At 45.7% G+C, this 27,862-nt stretch overlaps 1 protein-coding gene across 2 annotated transcripts in view; it reads left to right on the forward strand.

Moving 5' to 3' along the window:
* Positions 1-1,854: 1,854 nt before the first annotated feature.
* The window catches only part of CERS5 (ceramide synthase 5), a 44,559-nt gene continuing 18,551 nt past the window's right edge, over positions 1,855-27,862 (forward strand). Inside the window, exon 1 of one of the 2 annotated variants that reach the window (XM_055128699.1) lies at positions 1,855-2,227. In XM_055128699.1, the coding sequence (XP_054984674.1) occupies positions 2,031-2,227 (197 nt within the window). In that variant the 5' untranslated portion in view covers positions 1,855-2,030. The remainder of the gene's footprint in view (positions 2,228-27,862) is intronic. The other variant, XM_055128700.1, reaches the window with a different exon arrangement.

Raw genomic sequence — 27,862 nt, forward strand, 5'->3', positions numbered from 1 at the left:
AATCTCTTATTACTGTATCACTGTATCACTGTCATCCTGTTGATCATTGATTTGCTCGAGCCGACGCCCGTAATGTTTCCATTCGTCCTAGCCCTGGGATCTTAGCATCCTCGCTTTACTTGTTCTTCCCAGAGGTGCCGCATTGGAGGCTCTTTCAGGGTAAGGGGAATGAGACTCATCATTGTTACTGTATTTGGCATATTGATATGCCAAATCTCTTATACAAGGACTTAATGACTCTATGGTGAGATACAATAATTTTCACTAACTTTCTTCCAAGAACACATTTTTTGACCATTCTGTTAGCAAATTACTGATAACAAGCAATGTAAAATAAATTACTGAGGGCCTGCTATGGGGGCAGGCTTAAGGGGTGGTTGGGAAAATTGGAAACAATGGTGGAGGGAAGGTGTAATGGTGGTGGGATTGGTGTTGGAACAATGAATACTTGTAACAAATCATCATGAACAACTTTGTAAGCCACAGTGTTTATATAAAGTCTAAGGGAAAATTTACATATGAGGCCTTACCTATTCCATGTAAACTCCAAAATATACTAACACAGAATTATTTTTAAATGTTATTAATGGCAGATAAGACATGATTATTACCATAATGAGATCCAAATATAACATAAAATCAAATGTAATTCATATAAAAATAAAAAAATCCAAAATAAAATTTTACCTTGGGGAAAAACAACAACAACAGAAACTCAAAATCAAGGTGAGTGGCTCAGTGGTAGAGCACTTGCCTCCCAGTTTCCATTCCCCCAAACCACAAAGAAAAGTAATTAAGGAGATTTATAGGATAAACGCTCAATGTTTTGGAGTCTGAAGACTATTTCTAGCCCAGAGGCTCTAACCACTTTTATATAATCTTGGGCAAGTTGCTTCACCTGTCCCGACCTCAGTTTACTCATCCATAAAATTATAAGTAGAACAATGCTTATTTTATAGGCTGATGCAATTAAATAACCTGTGTAAAACGTTCAGTGTAGTGTCTGGTAGTAAACCTCATTAAACACTTGGTTATCATTAGTTTTTTTTCCTTTATATTTTCCTTTGGATAGCTTCACTTAATAAGGCTTAAAGGTTTTCTTTCTCATTTGAAAAGGTCCATTTTAAGGAAAGAAAAAAATATGAGCAAAAAGATTAAGGTACCATCTGCTCAGAGACGCAGGCAGGTGCGTGTGTGTCAGTGTGCAGATTGTTACAACATGCCAGTCAACCAAAATCTTACATTCGGTAGACTGGGAACACCTGTGAAGGCGATTAGAGCCCACCCCAAAAGCCTCCATCCCAAGCTACAGAGAATATCCCTTCTGCACAGCAGAGCCTGGCAAGCTACCTGTGGCGTATTGGATATGCCAAAAACAGTAACGACGGTCCTCTGATACTGAAAGAGCCCCCAATACACAATAGGTAGCCCCCTACACTAGCACTGCCACAGGGACGCATGGAAAAGTTACTGGCGCGCGCTCGAGCAAATCGATGAATGGTATGACAGTGATACAGTGATACCATCTGAGAAGGCCAAACAGACAGGCCGAAGCAAGAGGGGAGCTGGGAGTAGGGAGATAGGTAAGGCCTGGCTGGGAATAGGAACAAACTTGAATTGGCTGGGAAAGTCCGGGTAAGAGCCTGACTGAAATGAGGGGTGTGGTCTTAGCCGCATAGGGGAGCGTGGCGGAAAGTAGCAAAAAAGGGGCGGGAACAGAGCTCAGGGATTTGGGAGGTGTGGCCTAGGTCAGCAGAGGCGGGGCGATGGGGGCGTGGCTCAGAGACCAGGCAGCGGCGGGGGACGACGGCGTGGGGGCGTGGCCAATGTCGAGGGGCGTGGCCCCTCGAAGATGGGCGTCGGGGCGGCCCGGCCCCACCGAGAGGCGGGCTGAAACCTGCGGGGAACAGACGGGGCCGGAAGGGTGTGGCCGCCGGTCCGGCCCCGCCCCGGGGCCGCCTCCCCGCGGGTTCCGTTGGCTGTGGCGGCAGCTAAAGCTGTGGCGGCGGTGGCCGCGGGGCGGGCGTAAGATGGCGACAGAGGTGGCGGGGTCCCTGGGCCTGCTGTGGGGCTGGCTGTGGAGCGAACGCTTCTGGCTGCCTCAGAACGTGAGCTGGGCCGACCTCGAAGGGCCGGGCGACGGTTACGGCTACCCGCGGGCCCGCCACATCCTGTCCGTGTTCCCGCTGGCGGCGGGCGTGTTCTCCGTGCGGCTCCTCTTCGAGCGGTGAGCGCCCGCGAGCGGCCGGCGGGAGGGCCGGGACCCGAGCTAGCGGAGCCCACGGCGGGGCCGGGGAAGGAGCCGGCGACCGGAAGCCGCGGGGCCGGGAACGCCCGGAAGCGGGGGCCGGGGGAACGTGGGCCGCGCGCGGGATGCTCGGAGGGTGGCCGCGCTGCTCGTGGCGCTCCGGGCAGAGCCGGGCGGTGAGGCGGCGGCCTGTGGGAGCGGGAGAGGCCGCGCCCACGCCGCGCCCATTCAGGTTTAGGTCCCGGAGGTCGCGGAGGGCGGGGGGCTGGGGGCGTCCCCGCACGCCCCGGGGCTTCCACTGACCAGGAAGCCGGTTCGGCGCGAGGTGCGGCAGCGACCGGGCCTGCTGTGAGGAAGCGGGAAGCCACCAGACGAGAGCTAGTCGGAAGCTGAAAGATCAGCGGAAGCGAAGATTTCTGAAAAGACTAGTTTATATTAGCCGAAGAATTAGAATGCCTCGTCCTGGTGACTGGCGGCGCGCACGCACGTGGGTCTTTATGTAAACTTTAATAAAATTCCGCCAGAGTCTGTAGGAGAGTAGAAATCTGCTTAGAGCAGGGTGTGGTAGAGCCCGAGATTTTCCAACGCATGAAAAGGTGTTGGTTAGTTGTTGGATGCCAGAGATGAAGGAAACGGTTGTCCTGCAAGGATGGAGACCCAGGAACTTCTTAGAGGACAGTTGGCTTGAGTCACCTGAGTGAGTTTAGCAGAAGCACAGCATACTTTGCGCCAACAGTGTGGTCTTTGTAAGAGTTGTTCGAGTTTTCTTGGAGTAAGTGGCTCGAATCTGCTAAGTACAGATATTTTCATAGAGGACTTGATGTGATTTTACTGGCTCATGCACTCAGGAATTACTCCTGGCGGTGCTCTGGGGACCATATGGGATGATGGGAATCGAACCTAGGTTAGCCGAGTGCAAGGCAAACACCTACCCGCTGTGCTATCGCTCCAGCCCTATAATGTGGATTTACTAGGACTTATGGCTGTAGGTGTGGGGTGTGGCAGGTTTTTTTTTTTTTTTTGGTGGGGGGATGCTCAGGGACTAGTCCCCATTCTGTTTTTTAATTTTATTTTTGGGTGGGGTGGCAGTTCTTTTATGGTCCTAACCTGGGCCTCCCACATGCAAGCATGTGCTTTGGCCTTTTAAACTATCTTTTCCCGCCCTGTGGGTGATTTTGATAAAGGCTACTCACACTCCTGTAAGGACATTCTGTAGTCTCAGGTAATGAAAGTGACACTGAACTTTGTGACAGGGGTGGGGGGGCAGGGGTGGTTTTGATGCCAGGGACCAAACCCAGGACTTCATGCCCAGGGGAAGTATGTGCTCTTCCACTGATCCACTCACACACCCACACCCCTCCAGGTGAGGCTTTGGCATCCTTTACTAATTTGGCTTTCACCAGAGTAGGAATGCTCTTTCTAGAATGTGAATGAGTTGCAGATAGCCTGCTGAGCTAGGGAGACAGGTCAGAGGATTGGAGCACAGACTTTGAATGTTAGCTCCACAGGGAATGACAACCTCCCTTTCCCTCTCTCCCACCCCCAATTTACCCACGTAATGAAGGTGTGGTTGAAAAAAGTAGACTATAACTTTGGAAATTTAGTATTTACTGTCATAGATTATCTTTTGATTTGCATCACTAATTCTGACACCATTTTTTTAAAAGTTTCTATTGTTTCTTGAGGCCACCCATCAGTGCTCTGTGCTCAGGGATCACTCCTGATGGGCTCCTCAGGGAACCATATGGGGAAGTGGAGATAGAACCCAGGTTGCCAGGTGCAAGGCAGGTGCCCTTAGCTACTAACTCTGCCTCTCTCGCCCATAAAAACTTTCATGTAGGTGGATATTTATTCATTTATTCATGTTGTTTGTGTATTGTCATGAAAATGTCTGCCAGATACTCTTGCAAAAAGAAAGATAACTTTTTTTTATTTTGCTTTTTGGGTCACACCCAGCCATGCACAGGGGTTACTCCTGGCTCATGCACTCAGGAATCACTCCTGGCGGTGCTTAGGGGACCATATGGGATGCTGGGAATTGAACCCGGGTCGGCCACGTGCAAGGCAAATGCCCAACCTGCTGTGCTATCACTCCAGCCCCCAAGAAAGATAACTTTAACTTAAGCAAAAGAGACCCAAAGATCCAAATGTGTTTTCTGGGTTGTCAGTTTGTTTTTCAAGACAAGAGCTGAACCAAAGACCTCAAACGTGTACTCTGTACCTGCGCCACATAGGGCCGGAACACAGTGGGTAGGGCGTTTGCCTTGCACACGGCCGACCTGTGTTCGATTCCTCCGCCCCTCTCGGAGAGCCTGGCAAGCTACCCATGGCGTATTCAATATGCCAAAAACAGTTAACAAGTCTCACAATGGAGACATTATTGGTGCCCGCTCGAGCAAATCGATAAGCAATGAGATGACAGTGATAATAGTGATACCTGCGCCACATCTTCAGTGTCAGTGCTGCCATTTTTTGTTTTTGCAGTGCCAAGAATCAAACCTAGTACCTCACACATACAAGGCAAGTGCTCTACCTGTGATCTCTATCCCATCAACCCCTCCCCCTTTTTCTCAATGTTGCACTTTTTAGAGTAGTCATTGGATACACTCTTCCTGACTGGAGTGTAAGTCGCTAGTCTTAGTGGTAATCCGGATTCAGATTTTTTTTTTAATTCTTTTATTGATTCACCATGTGGAAAGTTACAAAGCTTTCAGGTTTAAGTCTCAGTTATACAATGCTCAAACACCCATCCCTTCACCAGTGCACATATTCCACCACCAAGAATCACGATATACCTCCCCCTTCCCCCCACTTCCCCCAGCCCCCCACTTCAGATATTTTTCATGTTACACTTTTTTATTGTTTTTGGACCACAGTCGTCACTGCTCAGGTCTTTCTCCTGGCTTTGTGCTCATGGATCATTCCTGGCAGACATGGAGGACCATATGGGGTTCCAATAATGGAATCGGGTTGACCATGTGCAAGTCAAGCGCCTAGCCCTTTGTATTATCTCTCAGGCTTCTCTTCATTTTAGCATCTGTACTTGATGGCTGAAAAAAGAGAAAAGCAATGTTATAAATAAAGGAAAATACATAGTTTAGGACAAAGAAAAAGGTTAATTGTTCTAGAAAAGATTCTCTGCGTGTGTGTGCCAATATGGAAATTTTCCCACAGTAGTGGTAAGAAGAAATAACTTTTAGCTTAAAAACACCCATTTTATATATATTTAGATTTTGATTTCCAGTGAGTTCTATCAGATAGCTAAAGGCATATATATGTCTCTTGGCAGAGCCACTGGAAAGGCTTCTTTACCAGTGGGAATTCTATCTGACTGTTTCTATGGTAGGACAGTGTCATGGGAGTAGAGGTGGATGGGGATACCTAGTTAAAAGCTTTCTGGTATGATGTTTCTTGGCTACTAAGACTGGCACCTTGTTGATCTCATGTTTGATCTTAGGAGGGTTTAATTCTGGAGGCTGACTTGCTATTTTGTTTCTCTTGAAAACCTTAGTTAGCAAAGGTGTTGACTTCCAGATCACCAATTTTATTCCTGGTTTTCTGTGCTGTTCTTATTCGTGGTTTACTGTGCTGTTATGTAAAGGTAATAGAAGACACTCCATATCATAAAAAATGTATCAAGGCACTCTTAAGATATAGTAAAAAATGTATCAGAAAGTGATGCCTTTAGTCTTTACTGCATTTTCTCATTTCTCCTTTCCCTTTCTCTCAGTTTCTAGAAGTGATTTACACAGAAAACAGAAATCACAGACTGTAGGCCAGTAGTGTGGCTCATTGGTAAAATACATGCCTCACACATGTGAGGCCATGGGTTCCATCCTTAGCACCTAGAATGTGGGAGGGGATCATAAACAGAAGAGCTAGAGTTAGACTCTTCAATTACATATAGTAAACTTAGAAACAACGTGAGGCTTTCCAGAACCTGCATATTCACCTAGGGAAGAATCTAGAATCAAGATGGAGATAATTTTCCCCATCTCAGCGTTCTTTCCACTGTGATATGATCATCGTTTCTTGTTCTTTAAGTCACCTTTCCAAAGGTTAGAATTAAACTTCCTGCTCTTAGTAATCTAGGATTCGGGAAACAAATGCACGATCGTTTTCTTATTTATTGTATTTTCCTTGATTCTAGCCTTTTAAGAAATTTCAATTTGTTTTACATAATTTAATTAGACCATGCCCCTTGATAAATGATCTTTATTTACTCTTTCAGAGAGTAAACATAATTTACAATTTTGTCTTGTTTTCCTTCCTTTCCGTAAGCCACACTGGATAGTTCCCTGGAGAACTGCAGTTTAACTGATAAGAATGATATGAAAAGTTATCTGACCATAAAGTGTCTGCAGTCAAGCTATTGAACTGCAGATAGGACATACATACCAGAGAATAGATCCTTTGTGAGCTTAGTTAGTTGCATTGCAGTGGCCTGCATCTTGCAAAATGCCTTGGGCATAGCGTGTGGTAAGTGAAAACTTAACAGTGTGTGATGAGTCCCCCTTCATCTGCTGGAATGTGTGGACAAATCATTGAGAACTAGATAATCAATTTGAACTAGCTGTTTGGTTTCATTCAGTTGTTCAGTTTCACCATACTATATTTGCATGTTATATACCTTTTAACAGTTTCTTTCTCCCTTCCAACACAGACACATTTCCTTTCTGCCCCAGACACATTTTCTAGTCACTCTATACCAGACAATAGGGCCTGAGAGGGGCCAAAGAGGTAGGGCACTTGCTTGCCTTGCATGCAGCCAACGTGGGTTTTGTCCCTGGAGCACAGGTCCTGACCACAGATGGGTGCAGACCTCGCCTCCTCACTCCCCCCAAAAAATGAGTGGTTAAGAAATGTGTGGGGGCTGGAGCAATAGCACAACTGGTAGGGTGTTTGTCTTGCACATGGCAGACCTGGGTTCGATTCTCAGCATCCCATTTGGTCCCCCCAGCATTGCCAGGAGTGATTCCTACCCGCTATGCTATCACTGCAGCCCCTCATTGCTCATTTTTGGCTCTGTGTTAAGGGTTCACTCCTGGCAGGCTTGGGGTATGACATGGAGTGCTGGAAATTGAACCCTATGTGTATGTGCCACGTTCAAGGCCAATGCCCTACCAACTACTATTGCTCCATCCCCCAAAGGTCTTTAAAAATGGAAGAGCGCAGTGCCTGCTGCCTGTTTCACAACTTGTGTTCTTTCTCTCTCCTTCCCTTTTACCCTCCCTCCTCCTCTCCCATTTTTCTAAATAAAACTATTTTACTTAAAAAGAAGTTTTCTAAATTTTCCTATTTGTTTTTTGGGGGCCACACCCAGCAGTGCTCAGGATTCACTCCTGGCAGTGCTCAGGGAACTTGATGTCGTGCACTGGCTAGGTTGTGTGCAAGGCAAGTGCCTTGTCCCTATACCACTAACTCTCCAGCCCCTTGTTTTATTTTTTGGGGTTTTGGGGCCGCACCAAACTGCTCAGGGCTTACTCCTGGCTCTACACTCAGGTATCACTCCTTGTGGGGCATGCCTAGAGATCAAACCTGGTCAGCTACATGCAGTGTAAATACCGTACTCACTGTATTATCACTTCAGTCATTTCATCTGTCGCTCATTTTTTCTTTCTCTTGTAATCTTTGCTACTGCATACTGCTTCCCTCCCTTCTTCACCCCCGTTTCACTCTCACTAGAGAAAGCCAACATTTTTTCCTCTTCTTTTTTTTTTTTTTTGTTTTTTTGGGTCACACCTGGTGATGCACAGGGGTTACTCCTGGCTGTGCGCTCAGGGAACCATATGGGATGCTGGGAATCCAACCCAGATCGGTCTCGTGCAAGGCAAACGCCCTACCCGCTGTGTTATTGCTCCAGCCCCCATGTTTTCTCTTCTTCATAGATCACCTCTCTCTCCCTGATCTCTCATGTCACACACAGCCAGGTGACTATCCAATATTAGTAGGTCATCTAGACAGTGAATAGGGACTTTAAGAACAGACCAAGTTGCTAACTAGACAGTAAGGGAAACTGCCTCTTCCTTTGTCTCCCTAAAGGTATTCTGTTGGGCGTTAATGAATTGTAAATGATAACATTAAATCAGGTTTGCAGAGCCAGCAGAGCAAGATTGAAAAAGATGGTCACATGACCCTGCCCTTATCTAAGAATCATCTTAATAAGCTCCAGATGGTTAGAATCCTTATGTGTTCCTCCTGTCTCTGGGAAAACTTCTTACTCCAGGCTTTTTCTGCACAGTGAGTGTTGATGCTCTGCAGACAACCATAAATACCTGAGGTCAGGTTCTTGGCTTATCCCCGGAGGCAGTATATTCCTCACAGAAAATAAACATGTCAGATAGTTTTCCTTATATCACTTAGTGATTCAGAAAACTAGGCTCTTTCCTAATGGGTAAAGAAGAAATTAGTGAAGAGAAGTCAGCAAATAAAATGTGTACCCTCCTGGAGACACTGGTGCTGCAAAATGTACACTGGTGGAGGGACACTGGTGGAATACTGTGTGACTGAAATCCAGTCATGAAAAGCTTTGTAATGGTCTGTCTCACAGTGATTCAATAAAAAAGTTTTAAAAAAAAATGTGTACCTTCCTTGTACAGTGGGAAGGAGGACATATACCTAAGACTCCCAGAAGTATTTTTAGGTAGATGAAAACTGCTTCTCAGGAATTTAGTGAATTTGGGGCTGGAGCGATAGCACAGAGGGTAGGGCATTTGCCTTGCACGTGGCCGACCCGAGTTTAATTCCCAGCATAGCATCCCATGTGGTCCCCTAAGCACCGCCAGGAGTAATTCCTGAGTGCAAAGCCAGGAGTAACCCCTGTGCATCACCAGGTGTGACCCAAAAAGCAAAAAAAAAAAAAGAGAGAGAGAGAGAAAAGAAAGAAATTCAGTGAATTTGACCTTTTTGTGCTTGAATCTACTTTATCTTGTTCCTACTTTATCTTAACTTGAAGTTAAGTGAGGAGTTGCTACAAAAGGAGTTTGGGAGCTAGAACCATAGTCGATCAGGTAAGGTGATTGCCTTGCACGTGGCTGACTCAAGTTTGATCCCCAGCATCCATTTATGATCCCCTGAGCACTACTGGGAGTAATTCCTGAGTGCAGAGCAAGGAGTAAACCCTGAGCATCACCAGGTGTGGCCCCCAAACCCGACAAAGTTATCGTAGCTAATTCTCTTTCCTTTCTTTTTTTTGGGGGGGAGGGGAGAGGAGGTCACAGCATCGATTCTCAGAGATTACGATTTTCAGAGATTACTCCTGGTTCTTCATCTCTGGAATCGCATCTGGCAGTGCTCCAAGAACCATATGGAATTCCATGTATCAAGCTATACTATTGCTATACTATTGCTCCAGCCCCTAACTACAGTTAACTTTTTTTTTCACAGTTAACTTTTAACTTTCAAAAATAGAAAAAAATCTGAAACCAGTTTTTCTTAATAGGAAAGCAGTTTTCCTAGATAAGAATAGTTCTCTGAATTTTCAAGAATTGTGCTAAGTTTCAAGTATGCAATAGGTTTTGAAAATTTAACTGCAAGAAAAATATATCTCTTTTTTTTTTGTGGGGGGGGCGGTTTGGTTCATATGCAGTGATACCCAGGAGTTACTGTTGGCTCTGCACTCAAGAATTACCCCTGATGGAGAAGGCAGATGGAATAGAGAAGGGATCACTAAGAAAATGATGGCTGGAGGAGTCAGGATGGGAGATGTGTGCTGAAAGTAGATAATGGACCAAACATGATAACCTCTCAGTGTCTGTGTTGCAAGCCATAATGCCCAAAAGTAGGGAAAGAGTATGGGGAATATTGTCTGCCATGGAGGCAAGGGGAGGGGGGGTGGAAAGTGGGGGTATACCGGGGATATTGGTGATGGGGAATGTGCACTGGTGGAGGGATAGGTGCTTGATCATTGTGTGATTGTGACCCAAACATGAAAGCTTTTAACTATCTCACAGTGATTCAATAAAATTTTTAAAAAAGAAGAAAAAAAGAATTACCCCTGATGATAATTATTATCCCTGGTGCTCTTGAGGACCATATGGGATGCCAGAGATCGAGCCCAGGTTGGCCACATGCAAGGCAAACGCGCTACCCCCTGTATCTCAATTCTTTTGGGGGAGGGCCTACACCTAACAGTGCTCAGGGATTAATCCTGGCTCTGTGCTCAGGAACTGGTCCGACTTTGGGGAGCATCTGCGGTAATGGAAAATAGAACCTGGATTAGACCCATGCAAGGCAAACATCCTACCTGCTGTATTGTCACTCTGGAAAACTTTATCTGGATTCTTTACATTGTTTTGTTTTTTGGTTTTGGAGGCTACATGGTGATGCTTCAGGTAATTCCAGGTTCTGCACTCAGGGATCACTCCTACCCTGCTCGGGTGACCATATGGGATGCCAAGGTTTGAACCTGGGCTGGCCACATGCAAGGCAAATACCCTACCTGCTCCACTATACTATCTCTTCAGCCACTATATCAAATTTTATTATTGATTATAAATCAACATTAATTTTGCTTTTTTTTTTACTTGTTTTTTCCATTTTTTTCTACTTTTTCCCCCCTTTATATATATATATATAATTTTTTTTTTCTTTTTGGGTCTCACCCGGCGATGCCCAGGGGTTACTCCTGGCTTTGCTCTCAGGAGTTACTCCTGGCGGTGCTCGGGGGACCATATGGGATGCTGGGGATCGAACTCGGGTCGGCCGCGTGCAAGGCAAACGCCTTACCCGTTGTGCTATCGCTCCAGCCCCCTTTTATATTTTCTAATGTCACCATTAGGAAATATAAAGAAAAAACAAATCATTCCTACTGAACAATGTTGATGATAGTAATTCAAACAAAATATTAGTAGTCAAGAAAAGAACTTTGTTTGGTTTTGGTGCCACACCTTAGAGTACTCAGTACTTTGGCTCTCTGCTCAGGGGTAACCCTGGCTGTGGTTTTGGGACCATATGTGGTGTTGGGAACTTGAATCTAGGTTGATAGGATACAAGCCTTAACCCCTATACTGTTGGCTCTGAGTTTTGCTTTTTTTTTTTTTCCCCTATCTTTTCACTGGTAGTTAATGATCTGTGAGCAAACAAGTTTGTCGAGTAGTAAAATGTACTTAGGGAGTTTGCATACCCCTGATAAGGCAGTGAGATTAACTATAATAAAGCTCTTTTTAAAATTACAGCTAGGGGCCAGACCAATAGTACAACAGGTAGGATGCTTGCCTTACATGTAGCTGACCTGGGTTCAATTTCCGGAACCCCATATGGTCCCCAGAGCTCTGCCAGGACTGATTCCTGAGCATAGCTAGAAGAAAACAGTGATTGTCACCAGGTGTGCCTCCCTGTCTCCCAGCTCTTAAAACAAAAAGTTTGAGTTACTGGCCCAGGGATGTGACTACAGTGGTAAGAATGGTAGACCACTTGTCTTGCATATATGAGTCCGTGGGTTCCATTTCTGGCACTGATTGACTGCCTTCTTCATACCCAGATAATAGACTTTCTGTCTTTTTGGTGCACACTCACACTTGGCTGTGCTCAAAAAACCATGTGTGGTGCTGGGAATGGAACCCAGGTTGGCCGCATGCAAGGCCAACACCCTGTCCGTTGTACTATTGCTCCAGCCCTCAGGGGCTATTGATTTTGTGCTTGGAAATCAAGAGCACTCACTCTTGTGGTGCTTAGAGAAACATGTAGTGCTGGGAATTGAACCAGGTCTCCTGTAAAGCATGCACTCAGCAATTCAGTTATCTCCAACGCTACAATTTCTTTAAAAGAATATTTTATGGGGGCTGGAGTAGGTAGGGCGTTTGCCTTACAAGCGGCTGACCCGGGTTCAGTTCCTAGCATCCCATATGGTCCCCTGAGCACCACAAGGAGTAATTCCTGAGTATAAAGCCAGGAGTAACCCCTGTGACCCAAAAAGCAAAAAAAATGATATTTCTCTGCCTATAGAGATAGTACAGTGGGATATTACACACCTGAGCATTGTCTGGTGTGGCCCAAAAAGCAAACAAACCAAAAAAGAAAACTTGAGAGGGCCAGAGCGGTAGCTCAGTGGACTGCAACAGGTGCTGCTCTTGCAGAAGGTCTAGGTTTGATCTGTATAAAGCTCTCTGAGAACCAAAAATAAAAACACTTCTTGAGAAAACTTTTTGTTAACCTTTATCTCTAATCATTATCTCAACTTATTTGTGAGTTTCCTACCTGTTTCTATTTTAAGTGCATTATTAAGTTGCATAATTTTTGTTAAAAAATACACATGTATCCAGGTTTGATTTTCAGCTCTCCATATGGTCCAGTCCCCTGGGCTCCGATCAGGGGTGATCCCTGAGTGGAAAGCTAGGATGTGGGGGGGCTCCGGAAATAGTGTGTTGACTCAGCTTATGTTCATGACTTAAAATCCTAGTGTCCAGAGTGTGGTCTGCTGTCTGATTGTCTGCATAGTGAAAGCTACATAATGGCAATATGTATAGGAGCACTTTAACAAAGAAGGGTGGACATTTGGTGCACATTACAACTAAAAAATGCAAGCATAGGGGGCTGGAGCAATAGCACAGCCGGTAGGGCATTTGCCTTGCACGCGGCCGACCTGGGTTTGATTCCCAGCATCCTATATGGTTCCCTGAGCACTGCCAGGAGTAATTCCTGAGTGCAGAGCCAGGAGTAACCTCTGTGCAACTCCAGGTGTGACCCTCCCCAAAAAAAATGCAAGCATAGTTATCAGGAAGTGTGACCTCTGGCAAGTGTGTGAGCACTTCAGTGTGACTCCCCTCTCCCCACAAGCACACCAACCATAATTTGCATGCCTCAGCTAAGAGTGCGACTCTCCATGATCCCGTGCACAAGCCCACAGCCCAAAGGAGTGCAAATCTTGATGAGCAGGGGGCCAGTATCTAGTCCCTAGTCATCAAAATTATAGTATCAACAGTGAAGAAAAGTGGGGGGATTAATGAAATTTAATTTTGAAGCCTGGGCCACAGTGTTCAAGGATTTCTCTTGGCGGTGCTCAGGGAACCATATGGTGTGCTGGGAATCAACCTGGGCCGATGCATGAAAGGCAAACATCCTATCTACTATACTATTTCTTTTCCTTTTGCATTTTGGGCCATACCTGGCTGTGCTCTGTTCACTCCTAGCAGGGCTTGAGGGACCATATAGGGTACTGGGGAACAAATCTGGGGCAACTGCATGCAAGGCAGGGTCCCTACGCAGTTACTCTCCAGCTCCACCCCTGCTGTATTATTTCTATGGCCCTGAAACCCTTAGATTTTGGGGCATATATGGCAATGCTCAAGTCTTACTCTTAGAATGGCAGTAACCAGGAGCACAGGCACCTTACTCACAGTACTCTCTCCAGCCCTGAAATTTAATTTTAAAAGAATATATGTATGTTAGGGTTGGAGTGATAAGTACGGAGGGTAGTGCACTTGCTATTCATGTGGCTGACCTGAGTTCAATTCCTGGCACCACATATGGACCCCTGAGCGAGCATTGCCAGAAGTGATCCTTGAACACAGAGCCAGAAGTAAACCTTAACCCCACCCAGAGTGGCTCCAACACAAGCAATGCATGTATGTTGTTGAAGGTGAGGGTAATTTTCTTTTTTTTTTTTTTTTTTTTTGTGGCTGCACCCAGTTTATTCCTGGTGATGCTTAGACCATATGTGGTATCGGGGATTGAATTGGGGTCAGTTATATTCAAGGCAGGTAACCCAGTACTATCTCTCTGGGCGCTCTCTCTCTCTCTCTCTCCCCCTCTCCCTCTCCCTCCCTCCCTCCCTTCCTTTCTTTGCTTTTTTGTTTTAATTATTATTGGTATGTGGGGAAATTCTGAAACAATGAGAGTCTCAGGGACTCTGTTTTCCAGCCATTTCAGAACTGTTACTCTATAGCAGAATTTCACTAGCTTCCGTGCTGTAAAGTTTTTCTGAAGCATTTTAATATACTTACACAATAGTTCAATTCCTCCGTCCCTCTCAGACAGCCCAGCAAGCTACCAAGAGTATCTCGCCCGCACAGCAGAGCCTGGCAAGCTACCCGTGGCGTATTCGATATGCCAAAAACAGTAACAAGAAGTCTCACAATGGAGACTGGTGCCTGCTCGAGCAATTCAGTGAGCAATGAGATGACAGTGACAGTGACACAACAGTAATTCTGGTTTTTGTGTGGGGAGAGCACACCCTGCAGTGCTGGCCATTTTCTGCAGTGTTAGGGATTGATTGAGCCAGGGCTTCCACAAGCAAAGCACTGTCCAGTTCTCAAAAGGAAATCTTTAAAGGAAAATTCTTTTATTTTCTTAAAGCGTTTTTTTTTTTTTTTTTTTTTTGCTTATTGGGTCACACCTGGCAATGCACAGGGGTTACTCCTGGCTCTGCACTCAGGAATCACTCCTGGCAGTGCTCAGGGGACCATATGGGATGCTGGGAATCGAACCCGGGTCGCCCGCTTGCAAGGCAAACGCCCTACCCGCTGTGCTATTGCTCCAGCCCCTTAAAGCGTATTTTTAATATAATAAGATAAGAGGGGCTGGAGCAGTAGTACAGTGACTAGGGCAATTAAAAAATTTTTTTTTGTTTTTTATTTATCATGAGGTACAGTAACAAAAATTTTATGTTTGAACTTTGATCATACGGTCATCAAACACCCATCCCTTCACCGGTGCACATTTTCCACTATCAAAATCCCCAGTATCCCACCCCCATTCCATATCTCCCCCTGCCAGTGTGGCAGACAATTTACAGAATATTCTTTCTCTACTTTAGTTACCTTCGATATTTTGAGACCAATCCTACCACCCCTCATACCTGCTGAAAATGAAATTGCTAGACAGTGTGTTTTATATTGTTTGTTAGGGATATAATATAATGTAGTGCCGCCACTTTTGCGGCCACGTGCTCTAGGAATTCTAAGATTTTAATAATTAGGGTCTGAAGATATCGCTGCCACAGTTGCTTGGGTCCGAGACTCTGTGTGTCTCTGGATCGTGGCCACGTGGAAGCTTAAGTAGACGGTGGGCAGATGTGGCAGAGACTAGGGCATTTGCCTTGCTGACCTGGGTTTGATCCCCAGTATCCCATATGGTTTCCCTGAGCACTGCTGGGTGTGGTCTCCCCACAAGCCCCCTCCCTCCCTTCCCTGCCCCCTCTCCTCCCTGCTCCCCCTGCACCCCCGCTCCCCCCCACAAACCAACAACTAATGGGTAAGATAGAAGTAGAATGCTGATTTTTTTTTTTCTTTTTTCTTTTTCTCATCAGTGGGTTCATCAGATTTTACCTTTTTTTTTCTTCTGAATTCGGTTTTCCCTGTTTTCCCTTTATTTGATATTGTTGCTGTTGCTGCTACTGTGATGACCAGGAGTCAGTCAGTCTGTCTGTCTGTCTCTCTATCTCTCTCACACACACATGCATACACATTTAGTTGACTTACCAGGGGTTGCACTCCTTTTAGTTGTGGTGTTTATGCGCATTCAGGTTTTAGTGCTTGCTGTGGAATGGTGGTTCTCACATGCTTGTCAGGGGTCACACTTCTGCCCTGATGCTGCTACATCTTTTAGTTATGGTGTTCACTGGGGTAGTATTTGTACTCCACATGTGAGTGTACATGCATATACACTGGTACAGCCGGAAGTTACTTGCAGCACTGGGATCACAGCACAACTGTCATTGCTCAGCATTACGCAATGGCATCAGGGATATGGTTTGTGGCCTTAGGACTTCTCTAAACTCCAGCTTCTTAAACTGTGGCTCACAACAGTCATAAAGACCAATAATGTCTTAACATTATCATGAAAATAGTTTTGACTTTTTTTTTTGTTGGGGAGGGGGTTACTACCAGGTTGTGCTCAGTGCTTATTCCTGGTTTTCTGAGATCAGGGATCACTCTTGGTGGGGTTCAGGGGACCATGTGGGGTCAAACCTGGGTTGGCCAGGTATCAAGCAAGCATCCTACCTGCTGTACTATTACTCTGGCCTCTGGCTGTAGTTTTGACTCTTTCATAACTATTATGAAAATAGTTTTCAGTATGTACCCAGAGAGTATCTCAAAGACCCTGTGAGGCCTGTAGATCTTGCCCTGAGATCTTCAGCTGTAACTAAATGTGAATGAGTTTCTAGAAAGAAGTCTGGTGCTAGAGAAAGGCAGCTGACCATTGCACTGCAATTATCCCCTCATCCCCTGACACTCCCCGTTCCCCCAAGAAGTAACCCTTGGGCATAGAGCCAGTAATAAGCCTTGGCACCACAGGGCATAGTCCAAAACTTTTTTTTTTTGGGGGGGGCGCCTTTAGTGCAGTGCTCAGGGGACCATATGGGGTGCTGGGGATCAAACCCAGGTCTGCCTCTTGCAAGAAAAGTGCCCTAATCGCTGTGTTGTCACTCTGGCCATGTTCCAATAACTATTTTTTTTAATTGAGTTACCGTGAGAACAGTTACAGGGCAGTCATACTATGCTCAAACCCATCCCTTCACCAGTGCACATGTTTGACCACCAATAACCCCAGCATACCCCCCCTTCCTCTCCCCCTCTGACTGTGTGGCAGATGATTAGCACTTTACTCTTTCTTTACTTTGATTACATTCAATTTTCGACAGGAAATTCACTCTCATTATTTGGAGTGTTTCCCCCAACAGTCAGACCTGTCGGAATGGCATCATTAGATTGTATGTTTTCTATTGTTGGTAACAAAGAGCATATGATGTTGCACAGTCGCGAAGCAGCCACCCAGACTTGGAATTCTGGTATTAAGTCCAGAGAGGTATTTCTGCCAGCAGCCTCTGCATTCCGAGATTGGTTTCTGTGGCGCTGGGATCATGGCTGTTCAGAAGCAGAGGAGCTGTCCATGGGCGACCGCTCGGGGTCTCATTTGGGCAGGAGGCAGGGCCCGTTCTGCCTCCCCCATCACAAGATTCCCCATGCATCCCGTCCCATCACTGCAAACCCCTATCTCTCTGTCCATCTGATTCTGAACGGTGGCGGTCACCATGCTGTCGCAGGGGGGAAAAGGCCGAGGGACAGAAACCCTTCCCCTCCTGGGGCTGCACAGGGCCATAGCTTAGTTCAGAGTCCAGGACATTATCTGCCAGCAGCTCTGCATTCTGAGATTGGTTTCTGTTTGCATTCTGAGATTGTTTCCTCTGGGATAATGGATGCTCAGGAGTGGCGGAGCCATTCCAGAGCATATATTTCGTATATCAGGAAAGGTTGCGCTGTTTGGAGATGTCCAGTCCCGCATCCCGGAGCCGTGTTAGTAGAAGCTCAGTGTCGCCGGGGCTCCATCTGGAGAAGGCGTGCTGGCTGTACCTTCCCCGACTGGCACCCCAGTATTGTTGGCCCGGTCTGGGGTCCGGAGCGTTCTCCGGCCTATGGTGCTGCCCGAACGGCCCGGATTCTTCACTGCTGATTATGGCAAGATGGCGCCAGGGGCGGCTCGAGGGCGTGACTTCCGGCGGTCGGGGCGAATTGGAAACTAGGCTGGCGCCGCCCTGCTCCAGTTTGCACCGCACCCCCCCCATCAAAAACTTTTTTAAAGAAAAAAGGGCCTCAATGTAACCAACATGAGCTCACCTGCCAGAAAAATATGAAAAAGCAGAGCAACTTGGTGAAAACAGGCTTTCTGCTGGCCCCTGCAAGCAGAGGAACTCAGGGATCACCCAGAAGCAGAAAAAGAAAAAGGCAGAGAAGAGGAATCCGAGTAGCTTTGTATCTTCATTTCCAGCCCTCTTGCCCTCCTTCACCTGTGTGCCTGGCGCCTGTCCCACCAAGCCCGTGTTTCCTCCTATACTGCTCACAGGTCCCAGCACCTATGGCATTCTCTTTGCCCTGAGTCTGCAGAGGGTCCCTTTTGTGCCCCCATTCCTTTGGGGTTGCTTCTTTCCCTCTGAGCAACTCCTGGGGGTGAGAGGATTACCTCTTCTCAGTGCTTTTATTCCTGTGGGGCTCACCACAGAAATTAAATGGAGTATTAAATGGAGTAATTAGAAAGGGAAGGAGGGAGGGAGGGAAGGAAGGAAGGTAGGAAGGCAGGGAGGAAGGGAGGCCAGAAAGAAGGCAGTAGTACAGTAGACAAGGCCCATAGATAGGGCATCGATAGAACCTGTAGCTACTGACCTAGGTTTGATCGCTGGCACTTCTATGGTCCCTAGAGATCTTGGCAGGAGTGAGCCCTGAGCACCTCCAGGTATGACCCAAAAGCAAAATTGATAAATAGAGAAATGACTATAGGGACTAATGCAAAATATGCCGGAGACCTTGGGGGAGGAGAGAGGGAAGGGAAGGAAATAGCCCCCCAACCCCTAAATAAATAAATAAATAAACAAGGATTTGCTGAACCTTGGGGTGGGTCAGACCATCCCCAGCACCACTTACATGCCTCAAGCATGATCTAGCACCTCCACTATTTAGGATCCTGAGCACTGTAAAGAGTATATGATTCCCATTCCCCACCCAGTAGGCACTGGGGTTCATTGTGTGACCCGTAGACTGTGCTCGAGCACCACACATCTGCTGACTACCACAACGAAGCATGTCATTGCAGCAGCGAATAAAAGAGTGAAGGGTAGGGGGATTCAAGAACCTTTAAATAGAGGCTGGGGGATAGTCCAGCAGGCAGGGCATTTACCTTGCACGGGGCCAACCTGGGTTTCATTCCTGGCATCAATATGGAGTCATTGCTGAGTGCAGATCCAGGTGTAAATCCACACCATCATTAGGTGTGGCCTCAAAACAAACAAAAATATAAAGTTTGTCCCATGTGCTGTTCTAAGTGCTAAAACTTACAGTAATTTTACTTACTATAAATTTACTTACTTTACTTACTGTAAATTTACTTACTGACAGGTGTTGTTATTCTTGTTTGATTTGATTTGGAAAGAAGGAGGGATTGGGCCACACCTGGCAGTGCTCAAGTCCCAGTTCTGTTCTTATGAGTCCCCGCTGGTGGTGGGACCATATACAGGATTCAAACCAGGTCAGCTGCACACAACGCAGGTGCCATAACCTCTTATACTATCTATCTGTCCCCTGTTACCTTAATTTTAATTTTATAGATGAGAAAACGGAAAAAGCTAATTATTTCCAGGGTGACTCAACTAGCAGTGCATACCGTAGCAGTCTAGTTATTACTGCTAGAGAAAAGGGGAAGAAAACTAGGGACAATATGTCAGTAAGGAAACAGAGTGAAAGGAACTTTTTTGAGAGAGGGTAGCACTGCACTGTCATAGCACTGTCGTCCTGTTGTTCATCGATTTGCTCGAGCGGGCACCAGTAACGTCTCCATTGTGAGACTTGTTAGTGTTTTTGGCATATTGAATACACCACAAGTAGCTTGCCAGGCTCTGCCATGTAGGCAGGATACTCTCCGTAGCTTGCTGTGCTCTCCAAGAGGGATGGAGGAATCGAACCCAGGTCAGCTGCATGCAAGGCAAATGCCCTACCCGCTGTGCTATGGCTCCAGTCCAGAGGGAGGGTATGCTTAGTAATATAAAATGGTGCTTGGGTGGGCAGGGTATAATATGGAACTGAAAAGCATATATTTGACTTCACGGTATCAGACTATTGATAACTTGGATAGAGCATTTACAGTGGAGTGCAGGGACTGAAACTAGGTGAGGAGGGAGGGAGAAGGGTTAAGGAATGAGAGGGAGGTAGAAGAGAAGTCATGAGCAAAAACTTTTCAATAACTTTAATTGTGAAATGGGAGATACCCAGAGGGTATTAGGACAGGTAGAACTGTTTTAAGATAGGGGGTGGAGCTAGATGTTTAAAGTCTGATTAAAAGAAAAGAAGTCAAGCTCAATAGCACTTTAGCACACTGTCATCTAGTTCATCGATTTGCTCGAGCGGACACCAGTGACATCTCCATTGTGAGACTTATTGTGACTGTTTTTGGCATATCTAATACGCCATAGGAAGCTTGCCAGGCTCTGCCGTGCGGGCGAGATACTCTCAGTAGCTTGCCGGGCTCTCCGAGAGGGATGGAGGAATTGAACCCGGGTCAGCTGCGTGCAAGGCAAACACCCTACCCACTGTGCTATCTATCACTCCAGCCTAAGCTAAATAGAAAAAAGATAAAAAGGAGAAACAGAATTTTTTTTTTTTTAAAGGGGGATGTGATGTGGGATTGGTTCGGGCCATAGCAATAATATTGTGGAATAGGGTATTTGCCTTGTGTGTCGCCGACCCTGGGGAATGGATACCCAGGTTCGATTCCTGAACACCGTCGGGAGTAATTCCTGAGTGCTGAAGCCAGGAGTAACCCCTGAGCGTCGCTGGGAGTGACCCAAAAAGCTAATAAATAAACAAATCAGTTCTGGGGCTGGAGTGATAGTACTGTGAGTAGGGTGCTTGCCTTGAATGTGGCTGACTCGGGTTTGAACCCCCGTAGGGTCCCCCAGTCCCTGTAAGGAGTGATCCCTGAGCTCAGAGCCAGGAGTAAGGCTTGAATATAATTGGGTGTGGCCCAAAGTACAAAAAATAAAAAGATTTCTGATGCAAGAAGTGGCATTCCTTTCTATTTGTATCTCCACCTTTTTTTTTTTTTTGGCAGGTTGGGTGATGGGGCACACTGAGCTGTGCTCAGGACTAACTCCTTTCTGGTCTCAGGGACCACATGTGGTGCTAGGGAACAAACCTAGGTCAGCTGCATGCAAGGCAAGCGCCCTGCCTGCAGTTCCATCTGTGTGTGTGTGTGTGTGTAGTAGGGAGGATGCAGAGGGGTTGGGTGATGACCCATGTAGTGTTAGTGTTAGGGGAGGGGATCTAGCCTAGGGCTTCTGTGTGTAAAGCATGCACTCAGCCTTCTCAGTCTTCTCAGCCCAAGACTTTTCATTTTTTTTTTTAAATGGTTGTGGGAGTCAAACCTGGTTTGTGTGGGGAGGGGGGCTGGGGAGCGGCTGGAGGCGGGGGTTGAGTGGGATGGAGCATGTGGTGTTTGGATTGGACCCAGGGCCTCACACATGTAAGGCATGTGCTTCATCACTTGAACCACATCTCTCACCCCCTCGCCAAGATTCTTGAGAGTCTTAGCTGTTTCTGCTTCTTTCTCCTTTTTGTGTGATTCACCACTTTAATTTACTTATTGAATGTTTTACTGGAATTTAGTTGGCAAAGTTTACCATATTATCTCCATGTTACCAAATCCAGTAGGTAATTGACACACGTCTTTCTTACTTGATCTCTGCCTCACTGGTCCACCTCTGGCCATACCCCCTAAATTCACTTCTTATTGATGCTTCTTAGGATTCTGGGCCAGGAAATCATTTGTATCTAGTCCACTCCCAGTTTTAAGTGCCAGTTTATAGTCTCACTTTTTCCCTCTTTTTGTTTGTGTGTATGTGTAAGGAACAAATGACTACTTTTTGTTTTGCGTACATCTGTTCAGTCACCAAATCCCTATCATATTTATTTCTCTTAATCTCTTGAGTATATTCTTTTTCATTTCTATTATCCTAGTTCAGTGCTTTGTCACTATAATGTGGTATTTTGAGTTTTGTATTTTATGGACCTTTCATTTTATTTGTTTGGCTTTTTTGGGTCACACCCGAAGATGCTGATGGGTTAGTCCTGGCTCTGTACTCAGGAATTACTCCTGGTGGTGCTCAGGGGACCATATGGGATGCTGGGGATCAAAACTGGTGGGCTGCATGCAGGGCAAATGCCCTACCCACTGTATGCCCTGGCCCCTTTACAGTACCATTTAAACTAATTATGTTCCATATTTATTTATTTAGATTTTTTTCTGGGGGGTGGGGGGAGTTGAGCTATATCCAACTGTGCTCAGGCCTTACTCCAGGTGGTACTCAGGGGACCATATGCAATGCTGGGGACGGAACCCAGGTCAGCCTCCCACATGGCAGGTGCTATACTAATTCTCAGTTCCATTTTTTTTTTCCTTTTCTAAGCACATTCAGTGCAGCTCAGGGCCAACTCTCCTGGCTTAGTGCTTGGGATTGCTCCCAGTGTGCAAGTGATGTACTTTAGCCTGTTGAGCTTTGGCCCCATACTCCTTTATTAACCACATAAGGGTTTGGAGCTGGAGAGATTGTACAGTGGGTAGGGTGCTTGCCTTGCATGCGTCCAACCCAGGTTCGCTTCCTGGAATCCCCCATGGTCCCCTGAGCCCACCAGGAGTGATCCATGCGTGCAGAGCCCTAGTTACCACCAGGTATAGCCCAAAAAGCCAGAAATAAATAAGGATTTATCTTTCTCCCCCCCAGCCCCCAACCTAAAGTCTTTTTCAATGACTCAATTTCAAGTTTAGCATAACATACAAGGCATCTGTAATCTGGTCTCTAAAGTACCTGTAGTTTTTTCTTCTCACTGCCCTTCCCCTACCCCCCACTTTATTCTTCGAGCAGTTCGCTAAGCATTTCTTGTATCTTTTTCCTCTTCGTTTCTCTTGTTATCACACTTTTGTTTCTTATCACTTTTCATACTTACAGTCCATATGTCTGTTTGTTTTACTTTCCCCCTTTCTGCACAGTAGAAACCACTATTGAGCTCAGATACAAAATAAGTGTTCTTTGTGTATTGTATTTTCAAAAGGAGTTTAATTTGAATTTGTTCAGACGAAACAGAGACTTGTTTTCTTGATCTGCATTTAAATTCAACATTTATTATGTCTAAGAGAGAAGTTGAGAATAAAAAACTTTATTATCTTACTGTTTGAAAACTTACCAAAGTTCCAGAGCCATAGGGAAGCAATTATTCATAGCACAGTACAAAAAGTTTCAAAGATCACAACTAGTAGATACTTTGTATTTCCTGTATACTATTCTGTGTACTAGTATTTTATTTTAATGTAATTGCCGTAGGGCTGGGAGGGGGCACACCTGGTTATTTATACTCATGAGTTGGTGCTTGCTGAACCATATATGGTACTTGGGACTTCTGTATGCAAAGCATGTGTCTTAGTCCTTTGAACTATATCTCTGATCCATTTGTACAAATACAAATTAAACTCCTTTTGAAAATACAATATGCAAAGAACACTTATTTGGTATCTAAGCTCAATAGTTGCCCACTGACAAGTGACAGGCCTGACAAATCTCCTCTTGCACTGCTGATGGAGCTTAGTCTGGTCCAGTACTAATCAGCACCTAGAAGAATAATTCATGTGGTCATTCTTAGCTGTTGATACGGTTCCATGGTAGATACACAGCCAGATCTTCCCTACTACCTCATTCTCTTCTTCATTATATAGAGGTAGATCTGAAGAAGAAAAAAAAAAACAGGCTTTCTGATTTCTGTTCTTATGCCTTTTATCCAGGTCCTCAAACCAGAAATAAGTGATAAAAGGACCTGTAATTAGGCACACTTTTCCCACTAAGAGACTATGAAATTTGCTTCATTTATAGCATGAGGCTACTATTTGTTTTATACAATTGGATATATTTTGTGTGTGTGTGTGTGTGTGTGTACATGTGCATATGCAAGGGATTGGGACCACACCTGATAGTGCACAGGTGACAGTGGGGATGCAAGGCAAGTTCCTTAACCCCTGTGCTGTCTCTCTGGTTCATACAGTTATTTATTTTTTAATTTAGTCACCATATTGTTACAAAATTATTCATGGTTTGGTTTCTGGCATAAATAGTTCATCACTAATCCCTTCACCGGTGTCCATTTCCTCCACCAGTGCTGTCCCCGTCCACTTGTGCCTCCTACCCTCCAGTCTGCCTCTATGAGAGGTGCTTTTATAAAACACTTTGAGGCCAGAGCGATAGTACAGCAGGTAGGGCACTTACCTTGCACACAGACAACCTGGGTTTGGTTCTTGGCATCCCATATGGTCCCCTGAGTACCGCCAGTAGTAGTTCCTGAGTGCAGAGCCATAAGTAAGCCCCTGAGCACTGCTGGGTGTTCTGTGTATAGCCTCCCACCCATCCAGTCTGCTTCTGTGAGAGGCGCTTTACTAAAATATGTGTATGATTTATTTTTGTCTTTTTATGGCTAAGTACTATTCCATTATGTATATGTACCATTGTTTCTTTATCCATTCATCTATTCTTGTACACTTGGGTTGTTTCTAGATTTTGGCTATTGTGGATAGTGCTGTAAGGAACATAGGAGTGCCAGTATCTTTTCTCCATTTTGTTTTTGGGCCCTTGGGGTATATTCCAAGAAGTGGGGTTGCTAGGTCAAATTCAAGGCTATGAATTCCCTAAGCCATTTCCTGCCCATGATGTTCCATTTGAGGGGCTGGAGCCATAGCACAGCAGGTAGGGCGTTTGCCTTGCACGCGGCCGACCCGGGTTCGAATCCCAGCATCCCATATGGTCCCCTGAGCACCGCCAGGGGTAATTCCTGAGTGAAGAGCCAGGAGTAACCCCTGTGCATCGCCGGGTGTGACCCAAAAACCAACAACAACAAAAAAAACCATGATGTTCCATTTGAAATTCCTGGGTGTTTTAGGAATGTCCATATTGTTTCCAGAAAGGCTGGGCCAGTCACCATTTCCCCACAGTGAGAGAGAGTCCCTGTCTGCCCGAATCCACACCAGCACTGGTTCTTGCTTTTTTTGATGTGTGCCAGTCTCTGATGTAGATATTTCATTGTTTTGATTTGCATCTCCCTGATGGATGATTAATGATGCAAATAATATTTTCATGTGCCATTGGCCATTTGTTCTTCGTTGAGGAATATGCAGTTATTTTTAAGATAAAACTGCATAGTACTCTGGTAGTGTACTCACATGTGGTGCCAGGGATCAAGCTCTTGTTGGTATGTGCAAGGCAAGCAACCTTACCTGCTTGCTGTCTCTCCACCCTGTCTTGTCTTTGAATGAAATTCCTTTTATGCTTCTTGCAAAACTTGTTCCAAGGCTATGAATTCCCTAAACCATTTCCTGCCCGTGATCTTCTATATCTTTCTTTCAAATCCAAATGATAATCTAGCTGGATCTGTCTTGTATTCTTGGTGAGGTGTTTGGTTCATTGTGGGGTGGGTTGGGCCACACCCTACGATGTGGGTAGGGGTGTGCAGTGGTTTGGGCCACACCCTACGATGCTCAGTGGCTTTCTCCTGGCTCTAACTCAGGAATCACTCCTGCCAGTGCTCAGGGACCATATGGGGTACTAGAGATTGAACCCTGATCACCAGCTATACCAGATATCTCCAGCCCCATGTTTTGTTTTATGTTTATGGCCACACCTGGCAGTTCTCAGGGCTTACTTCTGGTTCTGTGCTCACTCTTGGTAGTGCTCTGGGTACCATATGGGGATCCAGGGAGTGTGAATCCTGCTTGGTCACATACAAGACACATGCCCTGCGCTATATTATTTCTCTGGCCTGTTATTTTATTTTGATCTTGGTACTTTGAATATTCTGTCTGTATCTTTGGCTTTTGTTATTCTTACTAGAATGTGTCTTAAAACTCTTCTATTTTGGTCTATTTTTGCTGGGACCCTTTGGGCTTGCCTACACTCCCTAACTCTGGGAAATTTTTTGTTTGGTTGGGGGTCACATCTGGCAGTGTTCAGGGGTTACTCCTGGCCCTGCATTCAGGAATTTCACCTGGCAATGTTTGTGGGGACCATATGGAATTCCAGGGATCAGATCAGCTGGCTACATGCAAGGCAAGTGCCTTACCTGCTATACTTATCCAGCCCCGATTCTGAGAAATTGTTGTTGTTGTTGTTGTTGTTGTTGTTCTTGAACCACACGCAGTGGTCCTCAGACCTTACTTATGGTTTTGTACTCAGGAGGACCAGTCAAGATGCTGGGGATTGAACCTGGGTCAGCTGCATGCAAGTGCCCTACCTGCTGTACTCCAGCCCACTGGGAATTCCTTATCTATGATTTCTTTGTAGTTCTTCATTAAATGTGAACATTGTTCCTCTTGACCTTACTCCATAGTCCTCTGATGAGCTGTTCATTTCCTTTCAAACTTTGTTGCGTTTTCTGTTGTTTCTAGAGATTTCCTGTATCTCATCTTGGAGTACCTTGATCTTTTCCTCAGCTACTTTAATCTGCTTCTCAAATCATATATTGCATTTTAATGCTTACTATACTCTTTGTTTATATCACTTTTGATTATAGTTCCTTATTTCTGCTGTCATACTTGGGGAAGCAGGGTGGGTGACCCACACCCGGTGGTGCTCAGGGATCATTCCTGGCAAGGCACATAGGACCCTCAATATTGAGTCACTAATATCATTCTCTAAGAGCTTACAGAGCTGATTGGTACTGTAATTGCCTTGTAATTGTATTTTGTGCATTTAGCTTTGTAGTTGTCCCTCATGGGAGTGCTCTTTTCCTTTCATACTTGTCTTCACCCAGTGAGAAAGTGTAAGTGTGAGGTGTGATGAGTAAGGTTACCGCTTTGGAAGACGTGGTGGTGGGCCTGCTGGGTGGGCCAAATGTCCAGTGTGGAGACTGTTGGCACCTCTCTGGAAAGGAGGGGAATCCGCTTCCAGTTCTAAAAAGCCTGTGGGAGATCAGCTGGGAGGTTAACCTCACCTGGGGGGTTGGAGGAGCAAGCAGAGGTTTAGGAGATGTGAAGGCGGGTCTGTTGGGATCACCTGGGATTTTGTTAAGGAAGATTCCGACTTTATAGGTCTAGGGTGGGACTTAAGATTTGAACATGACGCATGCACTCAGTCCGTTGCATGCTCTCTCTGACCCTAGAAATTTCAGATTCTGAAGCATAGGTGCAATTAGGGAAGCCAGGGGAAAAAACAGGGAAGAGCCTTTCTTTCCTCCACTCTCCCCTCCCGTTGATATTCAGGGATTCTTTTTTTAAATTTTTTTAATGTTTTGCTTTGCTGAGCGATAGCATAGCAGGTAGGGCGTTTGCTTTGCACACGGCCAACCCAGGTTTGATTTCTCTGTCCCTCTCAGAGAGCCTGGCAAGCTACCGAGAGTATTTCACCCGCACGGCAGAGCCTGGCAAGCTCCCCGTGGCGTATTCGATATGCCAGAAACAGTCACAGCAAGTCTCACAATGGAGACATTACTGGTGCCCACTCGAGCAAATCGATGAACAACGGAACGACAGTGCTACAGTTTTGCTTTCCTTTTTTCTTTTATTTTGATTTGGGGGGTTCACAACTGGCAGTGCATAGGGGTTACTTCTGTCTATGCACCCAGAAATTACTCCTGGCAGTGTTTGGGGGACCATATGGGATGCTGGGGATCGAACCGGGGTCATCTGCATGCAAGACAAACCTTACCAACTGTATTATTGCTCCAGCCCTTCAGGGATTATTCTTCATGGTACTCAAGGGACTGTATGCTGTGCCATGTTCCAGTATCTCTAAATCAGTCCATTCTCAAGTCTTAGGACAGTATCAAAAGGTCTGCCTCGGGGCCAGAGAGATAGTACTGTGAGTAAGGCATTTGCCTTGCACGCAGCACCTGAGTTCAATTTCTGGCATCTTATATGGTCCCCTTAGCACCGCCATGAGTAATTCCTGAATGCAGAGCAGGAAGTCACCCCTGGGAATTACTGGGTGTGGGCTAAAAAAAAATAATAAAAGCCTGCCTCTCCGCCAAGGTTGTTTGTTTGTTTGTTTGTTTGTTTGTGGGGGGGCACACTGGCAATGCTCAGTTGTGACTCCTGGCTCTGTGCTCAGGAGTTGAACCTGGTTGGCCACATGTCAAGTGCCCTACCTACTGTACTGTCTCT

Source organism: Sorex araneus, chromosome 2 (genome assembly GCF_027595985.1).
Source record: "Sorex araneus isolate mSorAra2 chromosome 2, mSorAra2.pri, whole genome shotgun sequence".
Lineage (NCBI taxonomy): Eukaryota > Metazoa > Chordata > Mammalia > Eulipotyphla > Soricidae > Sorex > Sorex araneus.